General features: G+C 42.8%; 1 protein-coding gene and 1 long non-coding RNA gene across 3 annotated transcripts in view; one reads left to right on the top strand and one right to left on the bottom strand.

Annotated features, from left to right (window-relative positions):
- Nucleotides 1-9,909, bottom strand: part of LOC144328056 (uncharacterized) — a 62,446-nt gene that overhangs the window by 46,679 nt on the left and 5,858 nt on the right. The gene's annotated exons all lie outside the window — the stretch shown is intronic.
- LOC114597101 (pulmonary surfactant-associated protein D-like) lies at nucleotides 1,327-9,901 on the top strand. 2 transcript variants are annotated; one of them, XM_028729209.2, is made up of 5 exons: nucleotides 1,327-1,484; nucleotides 3,242-3,400; nucleotides 4,427-4,534; nucleotides 6,517-6,600; nucleotides 8,187-9,901. In XM_028729209.2, the coding sequence occupies exons 2-5, from the start codon at nucleotides 3,244-3,246 to the stop codon at nucleotides 8,561-8,563; spliced, it is 726 nt and encodes a 241-aa protein (XP_028585042.2). In that variant the 5' UTR covers nucleotides 1,327-1,484; nucleotides 3,242-3,243; the 3' UTR covers nucleotides 8,564-9,901. The 2 variants fall into 2 exon arrangements, with proteins under 2 accessions (XP_028585042.2, XP_077786734.1); XM_077930608.1 differs by lacking the exon at nucleotides 1,327-1,484 and adding an exon at nucleotides 2,185-2,314.

Here is a 9,909-nt window from a genome sequence, read left to right as displayed (position 1 = left end):
GCTTTCCAGCAACTTCTACTGTTGTCTTTGCAAAAGAGCATTTTTAGTTGGGGGGCATCATGTGCTATCCCCCTTCATATGGACTGAAATGGTAGAGTCAAGCAAAAGTTGCATCAAGTGATTTTCTTGAAATTTGCTTTCAATTCTTAAACCTCCTTCACTAGGGCTGCCATCAAAACTTTGAGCTGCTTGGTGACCAGTTGTGTCAGATTCTGCTGTCTGAAGTGGAGCAAATATGAATCAAGTAATTTCAACAAAGCCAATGAATCCCCCCCCCCCCCCCGCAAGCCTACCCTCCATACACGAGAGGTGCATGGAAGATTGCTTGGCAGAAGTACGAGAGACAACAGCCATCATCTGGCAGCACGGCGATGTGCCGAGCAATGGGAAACCTGCCGTGTCAGATGGAAGCCACCAGAGAAGGTTCTAGATCAAATCCCTGGGATGACCATAGGGTCACTTGTCCACCTCAAGGCAAGAGCCACTTCCTGAGGCACTCCAGCATAAGCACTCAGAGCAAAATGAAGACCTGTGGCAGGGAACAACATGGATGGTGCTGTGGGTGGGGATGAAAATACATGGCCAAGCTTCAGACGAGTCCTCTGAAGCCCCATTCCTACAGTGCATTTTATAAAGGTGCTTGGGGGTTCATTGATGTGAGAAAGGCACTCATCACTCTCAGAGGCAATATTTACTGGCACACTACTAAAATAATAGGTGTTCCTGTGAATGGAACAAAAGAACTACATGAAACAATGGTTGAGGAACAGCAGGTCGTGAACCATGCTGGCTACCAATACAGTGGTACCTCAGGTTACATATGCTTCAGGTTACATACACTTCAGGTTACAGACTCTGCTAACCCAGAAATAGTACCTTGGGTTAAGAACTTTGCTTCAGGATGAGAACAGAAATCGTGCTCCAGCGGCGCGGTGGCAGCAGCAGGAGGCCCCATTAGCTAAAGTGGTGCTTCAGGTTAAGAACAGTTTCAGGTTAAGAACAGACCTCCGGAATGAATTAAGTACTTAACCTGAGGTACCACTGTATGTGATCCAGCCCACCTCCACACTTGCTGCCTCTGTTCAGCTCATCTATGAACTTGTCTCTTTTTCAATGCTGAGGTGGGCCCCGCCCCAAAGTCTACACTAGGCTACACTACACTACTGCAATCATCTTATTGATTTATGGAATGACATGTGAATCGTACGTTATTTTTTTTAACAAAACGCCGCTGCAAAATGTATTCTCAAAGGTCAACAACTTGGGAGGGATGACCCAAAACCCACCCTATCTTACATTGTAGAAGCTCCAGACTGTCTGTTGTCTGGAGTGGGTGGGGACTTGAACTTTGCTCCATGGAATTTCAACTGATAAACACAGTGGGTGGGAGAAGAAAAGAGAGAGAGAATATTCTCACTTGAGAGATAAACACAGAGGACGCTGGGGTGCCACCAATATTGAAACAAAATTTGGACTTGAAGAAGGTAAGTGTGATCCTGAAAACAGGAACCTTTTCTGTGCCTGTACACTAGAGAGAGAGAGAGAGAGAGTACACTAGAGAGAGAGGGTATAGGAATACAGCCTTAGTTGGTTAATTGGTTAGATTAAAATATTTTTCAAGACCTTTTAAACGTCAAGGATGATTAATACAAGCACTTATAAAAATTGTGGCCACTAAACCTATCCTGAGAAAATGCTCACACAGGAGGGGTGCCTCTTCAAATAATAATAATAAATTTATTCGAAGATGGGTTTTCTATGACTTGCCTGAGAAGAAATCTTGCAGTGTTCTTCCTGGCAGCTGTTGCTCCATCTTCCCTCTGCTAACAGAACCTATAACATCTTTTTAATATGGTTTTGAACCAATGCACTCCCTCATCATTTCTATATCTTGTTATTTTCATTTTCTAATTTCATTTTCAGAGAAGGTTGAGGTTTTTCTGACCACAATTAGTTTCATAATCCCACCTCAAGATCCCCCAACTGTCATTTTCCCTACGACATTTTAAAGCCAGTTTTGTATATAAGCACATTAGGTTATAAGTACAGGTTCAGTCCACAGCACCTTCAGTTATAGGTATTGGGGCAACCTCTAGGGCAGCCCTTCTCAACTTTGGGTCGGTCCCTAGATGTTGCTGGACTACAACTCCCATCATTCCTAGTTGGCATGGCCAGTGGTCAGAGAGGATGGGAGTTACACTTCCAGAACACCTGGCAACCCAGGTTTGAGAAGGGCTGCTTTAGAATCTCAGCAAGCAGAGCAAGGGGGTTTCTTATCTTAAACTGTTTCAGACTGCTGCAAATCAGAACGTAGGTAGGTGAAACACTATTCACAAATGTGAATGGCTTCCTAAACCAAATAATTTCAGGGAAGGTTTCAGATCACAAACTGGTTAGGGGGGCTTCAGCCTTTTAGAGGGGCCCGCTATGGTCCCCATCCAAATCAGAGGTTTGTGCTTGCTGTTTGCACTAGAAAAGCTCCTGTTCACACCAATATAGGTTTTCCTTTCAATACAAATGACAGCTGTGAGAGGATCCAAACTGGTAACGTATTTGGGGGCAAAGGGTTAAAGCCCCAGTGCACACACACCCCCCTTTGAGATTTGCTGTTATTGTGCATGGTTATATAGTTCAGATGCATTTGTTATGTAATTGTTATTTTGGAATATTACTTATTTCTTATGTTTTGCTAATTTTTTTCACCACAATGGATTATAAAACATGTATTTTAGCATAAAATGCAACTACAAATCCATATGTTGAGATGAAGGAAGTATTTAAAAATGTTGTGTGTGTGTGTGTGTGTGTGTGATCTCTTTTTTAGAAAGTCACATCTTAAAGTAGAAATGGGATGGAACAGATTTATGAATGAACACATGCAGAATTGGCCATCCCTAGTTGAAACTCTCCATGTTGTGCAACATGTGTGCAAAATTTACAGGGAGGCTATGCCGTGTTGAGCATCCAGTGTACAAAACCTCCTTTTGGTGCTATTGATACACGTTTCCTGAGCCTTTATTCAAATATGCTCAGTTACTACTCTTTATGTGCATTTGCCAATTGACTCAAATGTACCTGAAATTATATCTTACATATAACATTTTTTTCCATTCAAGACTAACAAAATCATCATTTCACACAACTGTTTTACTGGGATCACTTTAGAACTGTTTTTTGTAAAAACGGCAATGGATCACGCTGAAAAGGCTATACATGCATTCTTCTAAAATCAACTTTCTAGGCATGGGATTCCTTTGGACTTTTGGCTTCCTTATCTTGCCGGTGGCATTCTCACAAAGCACAATCCCCACTGCAGGCAAGGACAACACGTGCCCTTTCATTCTTGGAATGCCTGGGAGCAATGGATTGCCGGGTCCCGCAGGAGAGAAGGGTGATCAAGGTAAAGTTACAAAGACTTGTCAGGGGTGGGCTTAGTGCAGGCATGTCCAAAGTCTGTTTTGGGGGCCTAATCTGGCCCGCCGGTCAGTTTAATCCGGCCCCTGTGGCAATTTATTTCCTAGGGTAAAATCCTAAAAAATGCTCAACAACTTCAATCCTAAAAAGAGGACTGTTTTGTAGTAAGGACCTTGGTCAGCAATGGCTGCTCATTGCCTTCCCTGGGGCGACGTTTATGGCCCCTTGCACTCCAGCCTCTTTACCCCACCGCACACACTGACCAGCCCCTATGCCCTGGGAATGGGGGCAGATACCCATCAGAGTTGAAGACCGTGGCAGCCCAGCCAGCGGCTGCTTCGCCAGGGCAGAAACTTGCTGGCCATCTGGACATTGGCCCCTGCCCTGCCCAACTAGGCAGCACTGCTTTAAAAGGCCCATTGCCTGGTGGAGCTCTGCAGCGCAGTCGGCCATTTTAAATTCCAGATCATTGCCTGCCTGCGTTTGTACTCTCCCACGTCGCCTTAGAATTGGAGCAAGAGGGGAGGGACCACGACTGGGAAACATTCTGAGGAGGGAGCGAAGTGACCAGCATTGGGATGCTACCACTGCGTGTGTGTCTCCAAACCGGACCCTGTCATTTCTGCCACCCCTGACGCTATCCTAATTGTCACTTTTTGGGGATACCCCTCTTGGCTTTGGTTTGGTATCTAGGGAATCAATGGTAGCCCTGATGGGATGGGATACGGCTGCCGATTCTTACAATAAGGCAATCTGAGGTGAGCTTTGTGGCTCAGTGTAAAATAAGCCATTAGCCATTAGTCAGAACTTTTCAAAACAAGTATTTCTGTATTTGATGCCAAAGTATGAGCACATCACCACCATAATTGGTCCAGCCACTCAAGGTTTGATCAGGATCTAAATGTTTGTCCATGCAACGGATGTTCTTGTAGAACTTGACCATGGATTCGTATTTCTTACTTCCTGTTATTCCTGGTGTTTCTTGATGTTCATTTAATCCCATGATGTCTAGGACCCCAAGGAATTCAGGGACCTCCAGGAAAAGCTGGGCCTCAAGGCGATAAAGGAGATCGGGGTCTAGTAGGTGAAAGAGGACCAAAGGGAGACCATGGAGCAAGAGGTAGGAGCCTATTCATAGATTAGCTACCTGCTAATCTGCCATCTTTCTTCTCTGGTGGACAATCATTCTGGGCACTGAAGAGACAACCACTGAATGCAACCTGCTTTCACGTAAGAGTATTTGCAAAGTACAAGGCATCATCTCAATGGTTTCACTTTCCTTCACCAGGTAGTAGTAAAGTTACAGCCATCTGAAATCTAGATATAATTTCACCTAAAGCAAACAAACATTGCCTTTTCTGTGGCTGTATCTGCACCGTGAGGGAGCACGTTTATTCTGACAAATAATTACAGAGAACGATCTCACTTCGTGGCGACGTTTCCCTGTGACAACTGATGAGAAAATCCATCACTTCTAAACTAACTGCACATTTATTTTGGTTATGTCTCTATTATACCACAAGAGGGCACATTTAAACCAACTAGTAACAAATGACCAAAGAACAAAAACAACCCAAAAGGGGAAATGCCACTTCCTGATGACTCTTCAAAAAACCTGACTCTGGAAAGCCTGATCTGATAAACTCATAATAGAATTGTAGAGATGGAAGGGACCCCAAGGGTCATCTAGTCCAACCCCCTGCAATACAGGGATCCTGCCCACAGCAATCCCTGAGTAGCTCAAACCACCAACCTTCCCAGTAAACAGCCAGACGCACCGACCCATTGTGCCACAGAGAGCATCCGTCACTGAAAGAAGAGGGTTGTCAGTACAAAGACCTAGGTAGACCAGGGTCACCTAGTTGTTTCAGTTTCAAAAAATTCTAAGTGTACACATTTTGTAAACCTATAAAAGGAGCATTCCCATGGTCAGGGGCTCCAAGACTTGACCACACTGTATTTCCCCAAGTGTCACCAAGAAATGCTCACAATAGGCTTTATGCCAGTCAGTTTGGAATAATGGTTGGCTTTTTTGCTCATTATACAACAATAATGTCAGTAGTTTAAGACTCCCCTCTCTATAGGTACTCAGTTGCTGATGCAGTTCATCCTACACCTATTAGGAAGTCTTCCTAAATGCCTCCATCTATGTCATTCCTATAACAGCATACTTGGTGGATATAGTACAGGCATAGGCAAACTCGGCCCTCCAGATGTTTTGGGACTACAATTCCCATCATCCTTGACCACTGGTCCTGTTCGCTAAGGATGATGGAAGTTGTAGTCCCAAAACATCTGGAGGGTCGAGTTTGCCTATGCCTGATATAGTATCATGTTTCCATAAGAGTGCTGTTAGAGAAACCACATTGGCAAAATCCTTTACCTGCGCCCCAATCAGGGTGAGAACAATCACATCTCAAACAAGATATGTGGGTCCAAGTTCCTAATAGGTGGTGGTGGTGATTTGCAGCATTTGCACAAAGCAGCCGGGACTGCATTCCCATAGTCCTTTTTAAAAACAAACAAACAAAAACAAACAAACTGGAATCTATTTATTGAGCTGACTTAAGGCTGATCATACTCACCCATTGTACCCATTTTGCTTCAATTTTGACTCCAATTAGTGTTTTTGGAAAAGTTTACTAAATAAATAGAATAAAGAGAAACCAGAATCCTACTGAGAACAAATTATTTAGTGGAGGTGGCCTCAATCAGCAGCTCTGGGACAGCTGATTGATAGGATTCCAGTTTTGGTTAGTGTGTGGGTTTTGGAGATGTTAATCAGGTAGGCTTGCATGAAAATGTGAACCAAACAATTTCCTCTCCTGTCCAGCTGAATCTAGGCAAAAATAGTTTTGTTAGACAACTGAGGGTCACTGACTTGTTTTTAAATCAGCAGCTTTGACTTCTGAACTGCATTACTTGCTGTGTTTATTAAAGTACTTTTTCAAAAACTGAGAAGCAGAGGCGGAGAATCCAGAGGTTTTTGACGTTGCACTTGTGGCTTATCACAGAGGTGGTTCCTCTCATTGTCATGCTTTTCTCAGTATATGCTTTACATCTCAATATTAAGAATTTTGTCTTTATTGTTACATCATTTAGAACTTCAGCAACTGGAATCTGAAGTGGCCCGTTTGAAAGAACAAGTGGAGGCTCTGAGAAACGCTATGCTCAGGAACCAAAATGGTGAGAAAATGGAGCGGACTGGCGAGAATGTGGATATCAGATATCATTTTCTGTGAAATGCATGAAGTTATCTATCAAGTGTCCTGCAGAGGGACCTACATGTTGATTTTAATATGATGATGCAGCCTAAATCCAGCTGCTCTGGCTCTTGGAGTTAAAGCTCTAAGAGATAATTTATAAAATCAACAGATTGTAAGCTTTCTCAGGACTGTACCACTTCAAGTGGCAAGGGCAGGGTTGCATGTCTGAAGGTTCCCCAACCAAAATGGCAAAACAATCTCCTTCTGTATAGATTAGTTTGTTAGGAAGGAAGCTCAGCTGATACTACTCAGTGCCGGATTTATCTATAAGCTAAACAAACTCTAGCTTAGGACCCTACTCTCTTGGGGGTCCCCCCAAAAATTAAAAGAAAAAACTGGATGTACATTTCGAAAATGTAAGATAAACTTCTTAATTGTATTTCAGTTCAACAATTACAGAACTTTGATAAAATACATATTTTGTTATGTACAAATGGCTTTAGATATCTATTAGGTCCATAAATTACCATATAGCATCTATTCAACACAAAAAAAGAGTGACAATTTGTTGTTGACAAAGGACAGCTGAACATATAAAAGGTCCCATTACCTTCAGTAGCTTACCTAAATCCGGCCCTGCTACTGACTGTATCTAAAACAGCCCTGAAGGTGGGTTTGGGCAGTTGAATGCACTGTCTGTCACGCCACAACAAACACACAGCTGCTAACAAATTCTTCACTGTGGTGTTACTTTATTTTATTTGAAAGTTGAACTGCCAGCTGAGGGAGGGCCCCTACTGTCTAAAATGGTAACTATGTTGGCTTTCCATTGCTAATAAGGTTGTTAGTTCTGATTTGCTAGCTTTGAGTTAAACCTGATTCTGACTTTGGACGTGGGGATTAGACACGGGAAGAACTGCTAAGCTTCATATGACCAAAGCATTAATTGTATGATTTATGACAAACCTGATTCCCATTCATATTTGTACATAATTATATAGTTAAAGTCACAGCAGATTTAGCAGCTGTTTACATTTCCTAAGGGCATTTCAAACCAGCAGAGAGACAGTGCAGTCTGATAAGTCCCCACACTAAAGATTACTTAAATATCAATGTGAACTCGTAAGGTTCAAACTAAAAGACACTACCCAAACTTCATCTTAATAAACTAAGCATCAGCATGAATCAACAAAAGTGGTAGAGAGTGCCACCCATTAGCTAGCTAAAATGTAAACTCAAAATACATTTTCCATCAAGTTCTGTGATTCTTTCAACTTGCAAGATGCAAGTTGGTGTGGAAGAAGGATGTGTTTAATCCTTTTCCAGTAAAGGGATCAGACCATACCTTCTCATTGCTTCTCATTGCAGAAGACCTCCAGTTCAGTCCCTGCTATATCCTCTTAAAAGGATCAGGGATCATAGAATCTTTTGCCCAACCTAGAGCTCAACCTAGAGCTTCCGTTTGTACAACCTTCCCAGACTGCCCAGGAGGAGGAATAACTAATCAAGTACCATTCAACGAAGCCAAAACTTAACGCAGCTGTAACTGATTCTCTATTCCTCTAGCTCATTTATTCCCAAATGGCCGAAGTGTTGGTGAGAAGCTATTCAAAACCGACGGCTCCCAAGGCAGCTTTGAGGCAGCCAAAGCTACCTGCTTCCAGGCCGGTGGTCTGCTTGCCTCTCCGAGGTATTCTGCGGAGAACGCAGCCATCCAGCAAATAGTTGCTCGTCACAACAAGGCAGCTTATCTGGGAATGAACGACTTGCAGTCAGAAGGCACGTTTGCCCACCTGGACGGCAATGAAGTCAATTACACCAACTGGGCAAGCGAAGAGCCAAACAATGCTGGCGGGAAGGAGGACTGCATTGAAATATTTCAGGATGGCAAGTGGAATGACAAGTCCTGCACAGAAAGACGGTTAATAGTGTGTGAGTTTTAATCTTGGCTGCCAACTTCTGCCCAGTTGCAAGATATGCAAGATCTCCAATCGTATTTGGGAATATCCAATGTGACCCTGTTAGAGAATAGGGACTATCCACTGGCCCCCAGTTCCTGTACAAAGCAAGAAACCATCTCCTCCACTCTGTCTGTATTTTGACATAGTCCTCTTTTTACGCAACTCAGGCATCCATTTCGAGAGACACAACCCACACTAGCCTGTTTGCTCATTACGGTACCATCTTGCTCCTCACTCTGAAGCCACACAACGCAATAGCAAACCCGTGCATTTCCACTTGCTCATTCCATCTGCGATTTCCACTTGTTTATTCCAGTATTGTTTTTCCCTAACCTGATTTATGACCTCTGAACACTGGGAGTGACTTAACCTGCAGAATCAGTTGGGAAATCTTTCTGTCCCTCCTCCATTTTTGGCATTGATTTCCACCATTTCCTGGCCTTTCACTTTCTGAAATCTCAGGTACTTCACCAACTTCCCCTCATTATTGTTCCAGTTGTTATGGAACAACATTTTCCTTTTGCATTTCCCCCAGGGATATTTCAAATGTGAACTTATGCAGGTGTGTACAATACAGTGTCCTACACGCGCAGAGCCGCGCACCTCTGCTTCTTCTCATTTAATTTTTGTTACTTTAAATATGTGGCACAAATAGCCACACAGGCAGTAGCAGAAAACCTGGCACTGGGAGAGCTGGTGTCACTGTGTTCACTGTTACAGAAATCCTTCCCCAACACCTTCAAAGACTACATACCTTTCAACATTACTCCAATGAAAATAGGGAACTCCTAAAGAGAAGCAGGATATTCTGGGATCAAATCAGAAACCAGGACAGCTTCTGTAATCTGGGACTGTCCCTGGATACTTGAGACTACCAGTTGGCAAAAATGTATCTATACATTTGCACTAATGCGACTCACAATATTGCAAAAACTGTGCTAAGCAGGTACCACCCACTTTGCCTTCTCCCTAATGTTCTCGTTTTCTACTTGTATGGATTTTTAAAAAGAAAGGATGGAGGAATTTTTTTAAAATGACCCCATGAAGTGGTAACTATTTTACTACTTCAGATGCAGGGAAAGTTGACTTTTGCCAACTTTGTGCTCAAATTCTACCAAAATTGAAGTAGTGGGTGCAGAATAAAACTTGCAAACTAAGGACTCAGCTAGATTGGTAAAAAAGTGTTTTATATGCGTTGTATATGCGATATAACACTATGGCACCAGATGGCACTGTTGAGTCCCATCCTTTCCAACTGGGTTTCCCTGTATAAGTTAACAAAAGAGTGTGCAAGATTAAAATAAAAGATATACAGAAATACCTTTGGT

The sequence above is a fragment of the Podarcis muralis genome, chromosome 6, assembly GCF_964188315.1.
Source record: "Podarcis muralis chromosome 6, rPodMur119.hap1.1, whole genome shotgun sequence".
Lineage (NCBI taxonomy): Eukaryota > Metazoa > Chordata > Lepidosauria > Squamata > Lacertidae > Podarcis > Podarcis muralis.
This window is presented reverse-complemented; position numbering and strand designations above follow the sequence as displayed.

Bases quoted from the DNA above. Each gene is read 5' to 3' on its own strand.
- LOC114597101 (XM_028729209.2), top strand. From the start codon at position 3,244: ATGGGATTCCTTTGGACTTTTGGCTTCCTTATCTTGCCGGTGGCATTC. The intron at 3,401-4,426 runs GTAAAGTTACAA...CATGATGTCTAG, and splicing joins AGGAGAGAAGGGTGATCAAG to GACCCCAAGGAATTCAGGGA. The intron at 6,601-8,186 runs GTGAGAAAATGG...CTATTCCTCTAG, and splicing joins TATGCTCAGGAACCAAAATG to CTCATTTATTCCCAAATGGC.